The sequence below is a fragment of the Tubulanus polymorphus genome, chromosome 4 (assembly GCF_964204645.1).
Source record: "Tubulanus polymorphus chromosome 4, tnTubPoly1.2, whole genome shotgun sequence".
Taxonomy (NCBI): Eukaryota; Metazoa; Nemertea; class Palaeonemertea; order Tubulaniformes; family Tubulanidae; genus Tubulanus; species Tubulanus polymorphus.
This window is the reverse complement of record NC_134028.1, coordinates 6377795-6395858: the sequence shown is the minus strand read 5'-3', so window position 1 is coordinate 6395858 and position 18064 is coordinate 6377795. Positions and strand designations below refer to the sequence as shown.

Here is an 18064-nt window from a genome sequence, read left to right as displayed (position 1 = left end):
TTCGCGGAACCGGAAATATGCTCGCTTGCCAGAGGCGAGGTTCCCACGTTTAACGTGAATAAATGCGTTAAGATTACTTTTTGTTTTAGCGGGAAGTTTTAAAACGTTTTTCCTTGAAATAAGAGGATTGTTAGAAGGTTTAGGCCAGTTTCGTGCCATTTCCCGGTTTTGGTCGGTATTTAGGATGACCGCAGATTCGGACTGCTGGCGATTTTCGCACCGCCGAAAACGGACTCCGTCGATTTCTGCCGGTACACCCCACATTCTACTGCTACTTCCGGTTCCTATCGAGTAGACGAGCCTGTGGTGGAAACTCGCCGAAAATTCCTCACTGATTTACGTGGTCGTTTTACAGTTGAACAGGTAAAAACCGTCGCTTACGAAAGTGCATTTCGAAGCGTCGTTGAGTTGATCCCCTCAACGCCGTGACGTGTGATCACCGAGAAAATCTCTCGCTCCCTACAGCAGATGCGGAAATATATCTCTGTCGAAAATCACTCGACCATGTCGACCTTGTCAACTTTTAGGAATCACGTAGTCCTTTCCGATTGATGAAACCCCCAAGTTCAGTTTCACTTTTTACGTTACAAGTTCTGGGAGAATGAACTATGAATATAAGTAGTTGAATTTTCAGATATTTACCGCCTCACAATTTTCACAAAAATGAAATTTGTTGTGTAACTAACATCAATGAACGACGACAAATCTACTCAATTAATTGCATGTAATTTTGTGAAACATGATCACTGTTTCGGAGTGTTTGATAATTTTTTTAATCAAAATTAAGTACGCTGGCTTGTTGATGTTAGTGGATAACTACAAAAATGTTAATCGGCCCTTTTTGCCTAGTAGTAGAACTAGATGACATTTTCACAACATGATGACTATATATAGTGAAAGTAAAGTTACAGTTGCAAATAATTGCTGATCATTTTGTAAATCACTTCAGTAGTTCGGCTAATGGTAAAATTTTCATGCGAGTTGACCCCAATTTTTCTCAGTGGCTTTCATAAGAAAGATTGGGTTGATCGGAAACAAGATGGTGTTGTTATATGGCGTGGTGTACTGTATATGTAGAAGTTTACAACTAACCCTTAGAATGATTTTTGCGCCATACTCTGAATTTCCGGATCCGCCCCTGCTAAATATTGAAAATTCATTTCAAATAATTAATTGTATTTTTCAGATACAAATATGGTTATCCCACCCTGCTACGGTGACTTGGGCAAATCTGGCCGCGACCTCTTCAACAAGGGTTACAGTAAGTGTCCAGCTCAGAAATGATGATTTCCAAATTCAATGAAAAATGTAATATTTAAGAAGTTCAAGTCTGAATTGTTGTCCTCGTTGAAAACGTTAAGTAACCACTTACAATACAACAACCGAAAATAGTTGATAACTTTTCGTGAAATCGAGCCCTGAATATATTTCACGTCTAAACCTTTTCTACGTTTACTTTTAGATTATGGATTCCACAAGATGGAAGTGAAAACCCAAGCCAGTAATGGCATGCAATTCACAGTCGGTGGAAACTCAAACAGCGACACGGGAAAAATCGCCGGAAACCTAGAGACCAAATACAAGTGGAGCGACTATGGTATGCTGAGAACATTTTGTATCCTTCTTTCAGACTGTAATATGAAATGTTTGAAATTAACTTAAAGAATGGGATACCGGCGACACCAGATGGCGCGACAAATCACCGGGTTATTTGTTGTGAAAATCAGTTCATTTTCGATGAAATTTGAACTTTACTTTTAGGCTTTCAAATGGGAAAATTATCAAACGACTCATCTGATAGATATAAGATTCCCTTTCTCACTCATTGTATGGTATTGATTTCACTGAAAATTGATTTACTAATCGAAAAAGTTGACTCGAATTCAATTGAAATGTAAAAGAAATTGAAGCGCGGTTACACAGTGCCACTAGCGATCCTGGCGGTTTATCGCCGAATCCTCGCTTCCCACAGTAGCCTTACCGGTATCCCATTGTTTTGGGAATGGATAATCGGTTAAAAGTTGGATCTATGCTGATGTGCTTTGAGTTATCATGGTACTGTGGGAACAACTTGGGAATTTTGAAATGGTATTTCCTGGCTAGGAAGTGTTTGGGAATATGAACACAAGCAGTCATTGAAATGCTGACCGCCTCTTAATATGGCGGTATCTGTTCATTTCCATGGGGGATAAAATGATAAATCACCCAAGAAAAACCTTTTAAAATTGTATTCATATTACTATGGGAACCAAAGGTAATGGTCTTGAAATGAAATTATTTATCGCTCACCGAATATGAAAAAAAAAAAGTAATATTTTAGGTGATTAGCGAATGTTTGAGTATGTATACATGTATTATTTTGAACTTTTGTAGGCTTGACTTTTACTGAAAAATGGAACACTGAAAATGTGCTGGCAACGGAGGTCACCATCGAGGACCAGATCGCGAAGGGTTTGAAATTATCGTTCGACACCAGTTTCGCACCTCATTCCGGGTAAGAGAAAGTGGGACGAATATTCTAAAAAAATATGCGATGCTTGCGTCTCTAGCCATGAAATATACAGATATTGATGTGGGAACTGTTTTTTTCGCGCGTATTTCAGAAAGAAAAGTGGTAAGATAAAGACCGCGTACAAGATGGATTATCTTCACGCGAATTGCGATGTAGATTTCGACTTTGCCGGTCCGACGATCCACGGCGCAGCTGTTCTAGGGTATGTATGGGTATTACGTATTTGCAAATTATTTCGTATTTACATACAGTGCAAAGATTTTGCACTGTTTCGAATGAAGAGTAGTACTGTACTAAGAGTATGGACGAATTGAATTATGGATTACAGCTGCTCTACTGGCCATATACAGTAGATTCGAGTTTCGATTTGGAAAATTAGTTAGCATTTTCCGAGTTTGATGATATAGTCAAACTCTGTTTAGTTGTCTTCCGATGAGTCATCACAGAAAAAAATTATTTTATCACTATTTTTGAGACCCAATTTTTATTTGATATTCAAGTGTAAGTTGTTATTTGGACAAGTCCTGAATGTAATGATCATCCCAGCTTTGATGACTGATGAGAGTTTGACTGTATTTACTTCCAAAGAAACTATTTTGACTAAAAGTTTATTCATATGACTATGAAAAAAGTCTTGTAGAATATATTCCGGAATCGCTTGCTGCTTCTTGTAAATATAGTATTGATTCGTATGATTGATATAGATATTTACTATTTCAGATACAATGGTTGGTTAGCTGGATACCAGATGTCGTTCGATACGGCCAAATCTAAACTGACGCGTAACAATTTCGCCGTAGGATTTTCCGGTGATGATTTCACTTTACACACTAGCGTGTACGTATTCGTAAAACTTTGTGTCAGAGTTTAGAATAGCCAGGGTTAAAAGACATTTCGAAATGTACAGATTTTGACTTGTCGGATTATCATCAGGTGGGATTTGTCATTGTGTTAGTCATGTTCCTCTATTTGCTTTATCCAGTATTTGCTACGCAAATCCTCTACCTACCTAACAGGGAGTGGAGGGCAATGGAAGTTGTAAAGGTTGTAAGGGGAGGCTTGGCACTCCAATATACTCACATTCTCAAGCGGGGAGGCCACAGACCTGGAAAACTCTGGGAATAGGAAAAATTGGGGAAAGCTCTCTGACAAATTTTACCAAAAACCTGGAAAACTTGGGGAATTCGAATGATGCTATTGACCACGTGTTGCTTTATTAATGCACGATTCAACGATTAATCAACGAATTGTAACATTTTAAGCCTTGAAATTTCTCATGGTTCACCCAGGTAAATTTTGTGTAATCACATGAAAAACATCAGGGAAAACTCAGGGGATTTGTATATGTAAATAGGCGGAAAGTGGCAAAAGTGTTTTACCTCGTCGTTCGCGTGGAATATGATTGAATTCGCGCGACACGGTTCTAATCTGTGTTTTATCTGCGTTATCGTTGTAGAACGGACAGTAGCGAGTTCGCCGGCTCAATTCATCAAAAAGTAAATAAAAACCTCGAAACGGGCGTCAATCTCTCGTGGACGGCTGGAACGAATGCCACTCGATTCGGTTTCGCCGGAAAATATAAATTAGATGACGATACTTTTGTTAGGGTGCGTATGAATTTAGAATTTTCTCTTCGATGATTTTTGTTTGTCCCGTGTGAGGAGGAAAACTATCGAAGTATTTTCTATCGATTCTTATTTTTAGATGAAGGTAAACAATGCTGGACAGATTGGCATGGGCTATGCAACAAATATCCGCGATGGTATGTATTGTGGACAGAAAATACAGCTGGAAATGAATTATTAACAAATCGAGGGTCCATACAATTCTATTGAATTCTTAAAATAATTCTTACCATTTTGACAGTTATGACTTGAGAAATGAAAATTGGCTCATTTTTCAATTAAGCTATTCATAGAGTCGAATGCAGTCTATAAATCAGTGATTTACTTCTCTCGTACACTGCACTTGGCTTGTACTCTGTGGTGTATTTATGTAAATTAGTTTTTAACGCTATCGAAAGATGGCAGCACCTGTCAACCGACAAACGGTTAAATTTTTGTTACCAACAATCATAGCGATGAAGACACGTTAAAGTGGTGTGCCCCATTATTCAACACATTTAGGGAATTAATTAGTCGGCAATGAATAGGGTTATATCGAAAACGTATTGTGCATCTGGATTACTCCAGTACAATGGCTTACTGTAATGGGATTCTATTGTCAATTGTGGTCTTTTCTTTTTATTCAGGTGTACAGTTAACCCTCTCCACGCTTATAGACGCCAAGAATATAAACGCCGGTGGACACAAAATCGGACTCGGATTAGATATCGACACTAAATAGACATTTGTTAATCGTATTAAAAATCAGCCGTTTGGTTCTTCTAGAAAATTAAACAAAAAAATAAAACTCTTTAACAGTGTGCATATATAGTGTAAACTAATTCTCAGTGTATATCGTATTTGTAAAAAATGACTCGTTTGAAATAGTATCAACTGCAGCTAAAACGACGCAAACAATCCTGTGTTATTATTTAATGATATTTATCTTGGATCTTCAATTTTGAATGAAATTTGTAATGAATTATACGTGGATGTGATCGCGAGCTGACACTGACCCGCATCATTTACGGTAAAATTGTAATTAATAGCAGCATTAGTTGTGTTTAACAGTAAACTTTGTTGCTTACTCAGCGCTCTACGGTAATTTAGATTTGTTTTGGCGTAATGGAATTTTTTCACAAAGTTTTTGTGTCGCGAGTAAAAATAAATGAATCCCCAAAGGTACATTCGTGTATCTGGTTCTGTTATTACATTTAATACGTTGTTGTTACTTCTCTTGTTTCTTGATGTCTAAAAGATTTTTGCGGCCACATATTGCGTTTTGGAAAATGAGCCAAGAGACGTTTCTGCAAACATTGGAAATGCCACATTGGGTTCGAATCCTTACAAACGAAAGATTGATGAATGCTCGAAGGTCTTTTTGTCAGTCCATGGTCAGAAGCTCGAAGAATATTCGCTAAAAAACCTGGGCAGGGATTCGAACTTTAAGACATCGACTGCCACTGATCAATCAGGTTCGAATCCCTGCCAAGGGAGTGAATTTTTTCAGTGTTGTTTGTGAAGCTAGTGTTCATTTGTCATTCAATTAGTTTTGATACAATGAAATTTTCAATTGTCGACTGCGAATGAAATATAAATTCTCTGAAATCTAACACAATTTACTCAAATTTTCATATAGAATATAAAGGATAGAATTCTCAAACACAAATCAACATCAATACTACTTCAACACAGTCGTCGTTTGTTAATGATGGATCAAAGGTTTTGGTGGAATTATACGCAGACATATAAGATGATTTTGGCAAGCTACATGTAGTTTGTTGTAATTTATAGAATTCAAATATACAATCGAATGAATAGTATTTTACACGCTAGTAATACGTTGAAATCAATTAAATCTTCAAATTTTGTTGAAAAGCATTAAATTAAGATTTTGTTCTTTTTGTCATGAAAAATATCTAATTTTACAGACCCCCACCTTGCTATCATTAATTCGATCAAAGCAAAACCATATTTGTTTTACTATAATCGTTTCTTAACACTGAGATTACAGGTCGTTAGTGTCCTTCCGTGAATAGTTATAGTTATCTTCTTTAGGTTCACAATTGCTGTGAACTTTCAACTACGTACGTCAGAGTTCGTTATATGGTATATATACAGCGACAACACTTTCCTTTAGGTATTTTAGAATCAGTAATCAGGCGACATCGCGACTGCCCCTGACTTCGAGGCGAGGTTGCTCTCTCTCTCTCTCTATCGCTTTTCACCATGTTCGCCAAAAGTGTAAAAAGTTCGCGTTCAGTTTTACGTACCTTTTCGAATGTTTTTCACGAAAATAAAATCGTTGTTTGTCGTAGAAAACTGATGGTCAGGCCGATAAGTTGTTCGACGAGTAAATTTGATTCGAGATGGAAACCGGTGACCGCTGACCAGTCGGAGAATCGAGGTTCGCGCCTTCAACACGTACAATCGAAAAGACATTTCGACGAACCATTACGGGCGGTAAAAGTCGCTCTAAACGCGCAGAAGAAATGGCTGGATGTTACTTGGAACGACGGTTCGCAGACGAGTTATCCGTACGTCTGGCTCAGAGACAACTGTCAATGTCCTATATGTTTCCACCCGGTTTCGAAAGCCAGGTTGGTTCTGATGATGGATTTAGATCCAGAAATCCAACCAAAAGATGTGGTGGTAAGTGAAGGAAAAATTAACAAGAATTTCAAAATCTCAAATAATCAAATCACTTTCACATCACAGAAAAATTATGATGGACAACGTCAAAATTATTCCTTACTTATATGTAAACTATAGACAAAATTGAATAATGTGGAAATGATCGAAGCATTCTTAAAGGAAAATGTCGAATTCACTGAAGTACTTTTTACATCTATTAATTTTTTGATTTGAAAAAAAAGATCTTTTTACATTGCCAGGTTGGCGAAGATGGGAATCTGACGATCACTTGGCCGGACGGCCATCAAAGCCCGTGTACGAGCGAATGGTTGTGGGAGAGGTCGTTCACTGAAACAGCTCGAGAGAAGAGAGTCGGAGTTTTAGGACAACTACATCAGCACTGGGGAGCCGAAATGCAGGGAAAGATTCCTACTTATGACTATGACAGGGTAAGTCTGCAGTCAAAGTGATTTCAGCGATTTTCAGTGATTTTTCTTTTGATGATTACAAATTTCATTGCATTTTATAAAATGATGCGACCGATTAGGGGAAACAAGGCATCATATCTTCGGTTTAGCCTAAGATTGCGATTCAATTTTCTGCAGCTCTGTTCTGATGATGATCATTACCTATTGGATTGGTTGATGAACGTCGACCGTTACGGTATGACGCTCATCACAAACGCCCCCAAAGAAACTCCTGGACATCTGCGAAAAATCGCCAAAAGAGTTTGTTTTGCCAGAAAAACAAGTTACGGGTATGTATACGTTCAAACAGATTCAAAATCGCTGATCTTATTTTCAAGAATTATGAAGGAAATGTATTTCCCGGTCTACGTATTTTCAGTGAATCCTTTACAGTCGAAAGCAAGGCGGACCCCAGTAACCTTGCCTATACTACAGCTAAACTAGGCTTTCATTGCGATCTAACTTACTATCACCACGTACCGGGGGTAAAATCTTTTTATTTTTCACATCAAATATCTTATAACGGTTGTCCTGTGTAATTGCTGATCATTGTTTCTTTATTTCCAAATTTTGGATAGAGAGTTTAGCCGCATCAATAGCAGGTCATGAAGCCGGTCGATCGAGTACCGTAATAAACTTGGCCGGTTTTTTGTCAGCGTCGTGGCCACACCGAAACTCGTCGGGCTTAGCGGAAAGGATGGTCCTTATCGGTGAACGTATTTATACTATTATCAATTTTTGCTCATGATATTGATAGTATTTCATTCGTTTATACTCAGTTAACGCTGACTGAAGATTGTCATTGAACATTCAGAACAGTCAGTATTAGTACTTTTCAAAAATCATATCACATCGGGTGGAAAGGATATTAGATGGGGGTTTATCTAGTATTTAACTGAATTTACTGTTTAGCATCTGAAAAGCAGGAAATGAAAGTCATGGTTTTCTGTCGACGCCAATCTTGGCCCATAATCGAATAACTACATTTTTAGAGATTAGAACGTCGTGGACTGTTTCGACCCGACTACACTTACCGCGTCTCTAAAGACAGTCACTATATGTGCACTATTATGAACTATTGAGATTGATTCAACTTCAACGAAATAGCGCCGCTTGGCTTTTAATACAAGTATATAGAACTTTTTTGACGTCTACAAATTGAGTATTGATTTTAAGTACCGACTTGACCAGACAACTTGTGATGACGTAATTGGGTTGATTTCCTTGATCCCTTCAGTTCTTAATTTACGGTCATGCTTATCTCTAAACAATAAAGTTTCTCAACCTTTCAATTTACTTAAATGTCTTAAACGATATCTAAAGTCCTTATTTAGTCCAAGGTAAATGCGTTTAGTTCGAGGCAAATGAATTCTACTCGAAGTGTGTGGTTTATCTATGTATACATCTTATCATTGTTTTCATTCGTTCTATACGATAAAAAATGTACAATGTTTCAAGTATTTATGATTGATTTGTCAGCCACTATATTTGAAGAAAGTAGAATCAGTGCACTTGCTTACGCGCAAAAACCACACATTCATTTATACTCATTCGTGCATTTATAAAAACATAAAGATACATTGAAAAAAATGTTCTAGCAAGGAAACACATTTTAACTTCATTTTTTCAAAACGCATTCCTCTTATTTCAGGTTCAATTTCTGCACTGTGTAAAGAACACGTCTTCCGGGGGTCGAAACCAGTTCGTCGATGCTTCCTACGCGGCTAAAATCTTAGAAGACGAATACCCCGAATATTACAAACTGCTTTGTACGAGAATCCTTGATTTTAATGATATCGGTGTGGACGAATACAAATTCAATATGATTACTCAGTGGCCGGTTTTTATGTACGTATTTGCATCTAAAATAAGGCGTACTTTTAAGATTTCTGAACATGAAACTCCATTTCTAAATAACCGAAAAATACTTTTCCGCTTACGGTTTACCAAGTGCAACACGTTTTTCAAATCGTGTGCAGAACGATTCTATGCTTTTCTAGCGGGCCTAATTTTGTGTTTATGTCATTTCAGACGTAATCTTCGCGGTAGAGTGACGGCAATCCGTTACAACAATCAGTCAAGAGACTCATTTATGAATAGCGTTCCCATCGAAGATGTTCAACCCGTTTACAAAGCGTTGAGAAAATTGGATGACATCATGTACGATCCGAAAAATCACGTAACTCACATGCCTAGAGCAGGTATGTTGATGCCCTGACCATAGATAATGCGAAGTGAGATAAAAATGAAACAAATTAACGCACTTCTAATTCATGATTGGCGTAGAGAGTGCCGGTCAGAAGTAGTTCTTAGAATTTCATGTGATACAACGCCGGCACTTTCACACAGACCACAGTCCACTACAGAAGGCCTATATTCAACGTTCGGGTCAAAGTAATGCTATTTGATTCCATTTGATAATCAACGACAAATTCACACACAGATCAGAGTCCTCAAATGCGATTAAAGTTCGGGTCCAAAGAGGCTGTTTGATCAATTCAAATCGCGCAGAGTTCACTAGCACGATTTAACTGATTTCACTCTCGTAATTGGCGGTTATTCATAATAACTTTCAAATTGAACCGAAAGGTCAGCTGTATAAACATTTAGACAATTTGTAGCCAATCTAAAAACTTTAAGTCCGGTCTAAGAAGATTTCAACCCGACCCGTTTTAGTTAGAAGTCGTAAGAGCTTGTGCCGAGAACGATACGTATTCGAAATGAGTTAAGTTCTATGCTTACCTAATCGTTGGTGGTAAGTTGTGGTTTGTGAAAATATCCGATCGTGAAACTAAACCACAGACAGGTTACTGACTAGTTCTATGCTTGCCCGTTATTTGAAATCTAACTGGAGGTCTCGTTTCTGCTGAATATACGATAAATTCCTTGTATTTTTAGCGTGTAAAAAGAATAGTGTCGACATAAAAAGCATGAAGTACTAAAAAGAACATAACTTATTTTCAGGTGATATTGCTGCATTTGACAATACCCGTGTTTTGCACGCGCGGGAAGGTTACGACGTCGGCTCAACTGGTGTTCGACATCTTGAAGGGATGTACATCGACTGGGATGAAATCCATTCGCGCACCCGAGTTCTCAAAGAAGAACTGGACATATAGGATATAAACGACGACATATAAGTTACCGCCATGACGCGTATAGCGGAGATTTCTACCCTGAATGAAAGGTTTTAACGAATTAATCTTCATGCACCGAACTCTCTCGTGCTGTTCCACCTGCGAACATATATTCATCAAAATCGGATATCGAAGTACAAAAAAGTATCACATTTCGCTTAACGACAGAATTGGAAATGTCGGGTAAACAATCTTCTGTCCAGCCTGAATGGTTCCCTTTGTGCATGAATATAGCTCGAAAGCTTTTTTCGTTTTTATCCGCGTTGACCAAATTAGACCCTCTATATGACTATCCATATAAGCAAAAACACTTGCACAAATTCGCCTTAATGAGGAATGAGATAATGTTCCGGATATTTGATATGTAATTTCTGTAAATAATGTTTAATCTTCTTGTACGTAATAATGCAATAATGTGCTTGTGTCTTAGAAATAAAAAATGTCTCATTCTTCAACAATTTGTTATTCTTTCGAAATCAATACACCTGATGATACCGTATAGAAACGTATTGGGACCAAGGGCATGGATTCTGATGAAATAAATCTAAAACATTAAACCAAGGGTGACTGGACCACTACATCAACAAACACTGGACTTCTACGTCAATATTTACCCGAGAAGAAACTACAATAAACGTTCAGACTATTTACACGTGGAAAAAAGACAATAAATATAAAAAATGGACCAAATTATCTTCAACCTTAGTTATACCCAAAATCCCGATGTAATGAATTAGGTACCAAAAAATCTAATCCCAATCAGTCGCTTGGCGGTTCAGACTGGGGGCGAGTAATTATTCTAGTACAATAGCGCGAACTCGGTCACAACACTCTGTCGTACGGAAATGTTTTTCAACACGACATAATGCTAACTGTAAGATACAGAACGCGCAAACTAACGCGTATTTTTTCCAATGGCGTCCCCAGGAATAATGTAGTTGGTCGGAAGACAATTTGTGACGCGTGGAACTTTAACTACAAGCAATTATGGAACCCGAAGACGACCGTGAGATTGAGACAAGGAACGCAACTTCAGCACACACAGTCGATCAGTGGGCTTGGACAACCAATATGGGCGGTGGCAGTCACCAAAAACTCGGTGAAAAAGTGGCTGGATGTTACTTGGAACGATGGTTCGCAGACGAGTTATCCGTACGTCTGGCTCAGAGATAACTGTCAATGTCCCGCCTGTTTCCACCCGTCCACTATATCCAGACTCGTTCCGATGAGGGATTTAGATCCAGAAATTCAACCAAAAGACGCAGTGGTAAGTGATAGTTTGGGAGGAAAGATAGAATAATCATTGGACGATATGTGCCTCGTGAGTGCAATTAGCAGGTACATTACTTTTTGAGGGAAATAACGAAAAAATCGCATTTTCATTTCGAAATGATTAATAGATTCTACTTCGTTTTGACATCAGGTTGGTGAAGATTGGAATCTGACGATCACTTGGCCGGACGGGCATCAAACTACATGTACAAGTGAATGGTTGCGGGAAAGATCATTCAATGAAACAGCTCGAGAGAAAAGACTGGAGGTCTTTGGGCAACTACATAAGCACTGGGGAGCCGAAATGCAGGACAACATTCCCACTTTCGATTATGACAAAGTACGAGAAGCGACCGAAAACATTTCAAATATCATCAACCAACCAGGGTAAGATAGAAACATTTGTTGATTCAGTATTTCTTTTAATTAGATTACCTCATCAGATGATGCCAACCCGCATTTTCTGGATTGGTTGACTCATATGGATTGGTTCGGGCTGGCTTTAATGCGGAATGCACCGACAGAAACTACCGGGCATTTGAGAAAAATAGCCGAGAAAATATGTTTTCCCAGAAAAACTAATTACGGGTAAGCACTAAATCAGGTCCATATTTCATCTAAGATTCATATATAAAGGTTTCTGCGTGGATGGATTTGCGTTAAAACCGCGTTGTATCATTTGGACTGTCGAAAACGCCGAGATGAAATCAAAATCTGGATTACAATAGTTACGCTTTTACTGCATCCCATATGCGGAAATCAAGAATGTACATACTATAGAAATATGTAGTACACAATATCTATTTTCAGTGAATATTTTCAAGTCGAAAGCAAAACAAACCCATCAAACACGGCTTACACCAACCGAAATCTAGAATATCATAGCGATCTTTGCAATTATCTCCACGTACCCGGGGTAATGAATATCAACATTTACTTTATTGTCAATCTAAATAACTTCTTAACCACATACTTTTCGAATCGGTATATCTAATTCATTTCACTTAAGAAACATATATGACGCATACCGACAAACGTATATGCACATGAAACTCATTTCCTCGAATTTTTTCAACCAAATTCATATTTTCTTTTTAGGTACAATTTCTACATTGCCTCAAAAACACCTCGACCGGAGGTCGAAATCGATTTGTTGATGCGACAAATGCGGCTAAAATAATGGAAAATGAGTACCCTGAATATTACAAACTGCTCTGCGAACAGACTCGCCTTCATAGATATAGGAACTGACGATTACAAGTTTAAACTCATTCACCAATGGCCGGTTTTCGTGTATGTTCTCTTTTTCTACATGTACAAACGCCAACAAAAAGTTTAATTTAGAGCGAAATGTTGAATCGGGAAAAGCATCTGTCCAATGGCGAAAGATCAAAATTTTGAGATTTATGAGTCTCCTAGAATCGTTATCGAAAGACCTTACTTTAGAGGAAATCATCGAAAACGATGAAAATATTCTGAATTTTCAGCACGTTTACAGCGGTAGAGTTTAACATATGTAATTATCATATTAATGAAAATAGGCCTCGAATGATAGTTAGATAATAAGGCACGTAAATCACAGGAATGGGTTATCAAGTTGAGTATGACATATGTTAATCATATCTTGATCCACCGAGCAGGGTGATTCTACATCTGTTTTCTTTTTCTTCAGACGCAATCGACGAGGTAGGGTGATAGCCGTGCGATATAGCAATGTCACGAGAGACTCATTTATGAACAGCGTCAATCTCAAAAACGTTCAACCCGTTTACAAAGCCTTGACGAAACTTGACGAAATAATGAACGACCCTAAAAACTACGTGACCCACATGTTGAAACCAGGTACAGATGAAAGTTCATAAAAATTCATAAATTTATTTATTCGTAATAATTGTAATCGTAGTTTCACCTACAGTTCCTTTTTACACACATCCCATTGACATTCAGTCCCATACATTACACACCGCTCGAGTCGGGTCCGATCGACTCGAACATAACTAAAATCGGACATTCCCCAAAAGATCCGACTTGAGGAGCCTACCACGGTATTTCGCATTTCACTGGAATTAGTACAAAGTGATAGGGAGTTTGACTGTGTATAGCAACGGGGTAGTTAGCGATGGGCTTATCACCCACACGGCCAGTCTTCATTTCTCCTAAGTCTTGGATCGTTAAAAAGCTACTAAGATTAAATCACAATGTATTTGCTGGTAAATAGAAAATCATATCTAACGTCCAAAAATGTCCTTCATGTATTCGATAGATTTGATTCATTTCAGGGGATATCGTTGTATTTGATAATACCCGTGTTTTGCACGCGCGGGAAGCTTACGACGTTGGTTCAGACGGTGTCAGACATCTTGAAGGAATGTACATCGATTGGGACGACGTTCGCTCTCGAATGCGGGTACTCAGAGACGAACTGGGAATCAAATAGTTGACATTCTCTCTTGTTTTTATCGAGTAGTAGAGTAATCATCCATGTTGTTTGGTTCGCGCGTTGACCGGATAAGATGCCATAGAATTATCCATATATCATCTTGCACAAATTCTACATTATAAGGAGATAGTAGATGTTATATATCTAAAATAAGTAACGAGACGAGTAGTACTGTATAGGTTAACTATTTATTGAATAGAAGCTTCATCAGGTGAAGCTTCTATTCATTAGAAGCGAAAGCTAAATAGTTAACCTATACAGTACTACTCGTCTCGTTACTTATTTTAAACCTTGTTAACACGGCTACTCTACGAATTTTGTTATAAATCTGTTATTTCTCTATAAGTAATGTATAATCTTGTTGTAATAATGCGATCATGTTCTTTTGCCGATGAATAAAATAATTAAAATTCTTATTCTTCGGAAAGTTGTCCTTTCGAAATCATATCTGAATAGTCACTCCCGTATCGTAACGCGTTGGGACCAAGGGCAAGGATTCTCGTGAAATTAACATTGAACCATAGACGAGAAAAAAATAACAATCTGACACCAGATGCACAATATGCGCTAAGCCTCGGTTTAACATTGCATATCTAATTAGTCTGAATTTATTCAAATCAACTCTAGCTTATACGCAGCTGTCGATGCGTTACGATTTGTAAAACGGCAGTAGGTATCTCTCATTTTCCATCGATACCAGTCCGGACGCAACAATGGTAACAATTTTTCGTCGCTTTTATACAGTGGCAGAATAGGGACAGGTTTTGGTAATTATTCTAGTACAATAGTGCGAACTCGTTCACGATCTATTATCGTACGAAAGCTTGTTTTTTCTAACACGGCAGAACTATAGATATATGATGTGTGCTGTAAGGTACAAGCCGCATATACTAACGCGTATTTTTTCCAATGGCGTCCCCGGGAACAATGTAGTCAGTCGAAAGACCCTGATACGGACGATTTGTGTCTCGTGGAACATAAACCTCAAGCGATTATGGAACCCGAAGACGACCATGAGATTGACGAGTGGATCGCAACTCCAGCACACACAGTCGATCGGTGGGCACGGACAGCCATTACGGGCAGTGGCAGTCACCAAAAACTCGGTGAAAAAGTGGCTGGATGTTACTTGGAACGACGGTTCGCAGACGAGTTATCCGTACGTCTGGCTCAGGGATAACTGTCAATGTCCTGCCTGTTTCCACCCGTCCACTATATCCAGACTCGTTCCGATGAGGGATTTAGATCCAGATATTCAACCAAAAAACGCAGTGGTAAGTGATAGTTTGGAAGAAGATGAAATCATTGGACGATATGTTCCTCGTGTGTGCGTTTAGCGCAGATAATACATTACTTTTTGGGGAAAAGTCGAAAAATCGTATTTTCAATTCGAAATGATCAAAAGATTTCACTTCGTTAGGTCGGTGAAGATGGGAATCTGACGATCACATGGCCGGACGGGCATCAAACTACATGTACTAGTGAATGGTTACGGGAAAGATCATTCACTGAAACAGCTCGAGAGAAAAGACTGGAGGTCTTTGGGCAACTACATAAGCACTGGGGAGCCGAAATGCAGGACAACATTCCCACTTTCGATTATGACAAAGTACGAGAAGCGACCGAAAACATTTCAAATTTCATCAACCGACTAGGATAAGATAAAAACATTTGTTGATTCAATATTTTTGTTTTAGATTACCTCATCAGATGATGCCAACCATTTTCTGGATTGGTTGACTCATATGGATTGGTTCGGGCTGGCTTTAATTCGGAATGCTCCGACAGAAACTACCGGGCATTTGAGAAAAATAGCCGAGAAAATATGTTTTTCTAGAAAAACTAATTACGGGTAAGCACTCAATTAGTATATTTCATCTAAGATTGATATGGATTTTAGGATTTCTTTCTAAAAACAATTATATACATCTATTTTTCAGTGAATATTTTGAAGTCGAAAGCAAAACAAACCCATCGAACGCGGCTTATACCAACAGTACATTAGAATTTCATAGCGATCTTTGCTTCTATCTCCACGTACCTGGGGTAATGAATATCAAATAATATTACTTTTACGTCAATCTATAGAATATCTTTTTAACCATTTAGTTTTCGAATTGATTAGTCTAGTGTCATTTCACTTTTTAAGAAATAAGAAATGCCGATTTATTGCATACTGGTATCGTATGAAACTCATTTTCGAATTTTTTCAACCAAATTCATATTTTCCTTTTCAGGTACAATTTTTACATTGCCTTAAGAACACCTCGACCGGAGGTCGAAACCGATTTGTTGATGCGACAAACGCGGCTAAAATAATGGAAAATGAGTACCCTGAATATTACAAACTGCTCTGCGAGCAGATTCTCGCCTTCATAGATATAGGAACTGACGATTACAAGTTTAAACTCATTCACCAATGGCCGGTTTTCGTGTATGTTCTCTTTTTCTGAATTACAGAAACTGCACCACTTTCCAGGTTCACTTCGGGGCGAATTTGACCGGGCACAGCGTTTTATCAAAAATACATAAAATGATCTTTATGTATTTTTTATATTATCCATCGAATGAGAAATGAAAAATGTAAAGAATTTGCTTCCATAAAATTCTGGTTTTTCAGAACATTAACCGTGGAAGCGGTTCTATAGATTAACAGGGGCTTATTTACGTATTAATAAAACTAGGCCTTGAATAATAATAATACGACACCCACAGAAATGGGTTATGAATATGATATATATGATTTTGTTTTCATAGAATATTGCTACCGTACAGATTTTACATTCAACTGCACATTTAGACGAAACAACGCACCAGTAAACTATGCGGAGAATTAGGAATTAGCCAAAGTTGGTTAATGAATCTAACTCGAATTAGCTTGGATTTGAATTGAAATTCGTATAATTTTGAATTGCAAATGAAACCGATATATTTTGATGTTCATTACGACAATCAGATGTTGATCCACCGAGCAGAATGATCATCTGTTTTTCATTTCAGACGCAATCGACGAGGTAGGGTGATAGCCGTGCGATACAACGACGTCACGAGAGACTCATTCATGAACAGCGTGCCTCTTGAAAACGTTCAACTCGTTTACAAAGCCTTGAAGAAACTTAACGAAATAATGAACGACCCTAAAAACTACGTGACGCACCTGTTGAAACCAGGTACAGATGAAAGTTCCGTAAATTCATAAAACTAGCGATAATTTCGTTATAATGATTCCTTAATGGCGTCATATTTAGTATTCACACATATCCTATTGAAATTCAGTTACATCCAGTTGCTCCGCCCAATTCGGATACGATCAACTCGGATGTCTTTTGAAATATTTTTTGAGGATCTATAGAATACAAAATCCAACTCGGATATCACTCAAATTGGGCACGTTTTTATTGTCCCAGAAGGTCCGACTTAAGTGAGTTTACTACTGATTTCGCATTTCGTCGGTCCCAAGTGATTACGAGTTTGACTGCAGTAAATAGCAATGGGGTGGTAGTATCAACGTTCTTTTCACCCACACTTCATTTCTCCAATGTCTTGAATCGTTCAAAAGCTACTAAGTTTCAATTACATTACTGGCAAATAGAAAATTTCCTTACGTCCTCAAGTGTTCTTACCTTAATTCGATAGTTTTTATTCATTTCAGGGGATATCGTTGTATTTGATAATACCCGGGTCATGCACGCGCGGGAAGCTTACGACGTTGGTTCAGACGGTGCCCGACATCTTGAAGGAATGTACCTCGATTGGGACGACGTTCGCTCTCGAATGCGGGTACTCAGGGACGAACTGGGAATCAAATACATTTAGTTAACTAGCCAATCCTCCGGGAATCAGGTCTTGTAAGTCTGGCTCGAGGAACAATATGGGCATCAAATGGACAGTCATAGGTCTGGCACCGACCAAAAAATATAAGCTTCACCTCAACCATAGGCAAAATCTGACATAACAAATAATCTATATTCATGATAAAACATTTATTTTCTAATAAA

At 38.1% G+C, this 18064-nt stretch overlaps 3 protein-coding genes across 3 annotated transcripts; all 3 read left to right on the top strand.

Annotated features, from left to right (window-relative positions):
- Positions 1 to 226: 226 nt before the first annotated feature.
- Positions 227 to 5334, top strand: LOC141903791 (non-selective voltage-gated ion channel VDAC2-like). The gene is made up of 9 exons (XM_074792105.1): positions 227 to 363; positions 1187 to 1261; positions 1463 to 1597; positions 2374 to 2494; positions 2604 to 2714; positions 3233 to 3349; positions 3969 to 4119; positions 4217 to 4274; positions 4764 to 5334. Exons 2-9 carry the CDS (start codon positions 1195 to 1197, stop codon positions 4856 to 4858), a joined length of 855 nt encoding a protein of 284 aa, XP_074648206.1. The 5' UTR covers positions 227 to 363; positions 1187 to 1194; the 3' UTR covers positions 4859 to 5334.
- Positions 5335 to 6250: 916 nt separating this feature from the next.
- LOC141903484 (uncharacterized) lies at positions 6251 to 18060 on the top strand. The gene is made up of 15 exons (XM_074791605.1): positions 6251 to 6768; positions 7011 to 7199; positions 7356 to 7507; positions 7597 to 7702; positions 8869 to 9065; positions 9249 to 9418; positions 10182 to 10334; positions 13906 to 14033; positions 14855 to 15340; positions 15487 to 15675; positions 15764 to 15918; positions 16007 to 16112; positions 16304 to 16500; positions 17067 to 17236; positions 17719 to 18060. Exons 1-15 carry the CDS (start codon positions 6346 to 6348, stop codon positions 17880 to 17882), a joined length of 2985 nt encoding a protein of 994 aa, XP_074647706.1. The 5' UTR covers positions 6251 to 6345; the 3' UTR covers positions 17883 to 18060.
- Positions 10339 to 14234, top strand: LOC141904706 (gamma-butyrobetaine dioxygenase-like). The gene is made up of 7 exons (XM_074793339.1): positions 10339 to 11621; positions 11778 to 11966; positions 12057 to 12214; positions 12437 to 12542; positions 12725 to 12919; positions 13299 to 13468; positions 13906 to 14234. Exons 1-5 carry the CDS (start codon positions 11220 to 11222, stop codon positions 12875 to 12877), a joined length of 1008 nt encoding a protein of 335 aa, XP_074649440.1. The 5' UTR covers positions 10339 to 11219; the 3' UTR covers positions 12878 to 12919; positions 13299 to 13468; positions 13906 to 14234.
- Positions 18061 to 18064: the final 4 nt, after the last annotated feature.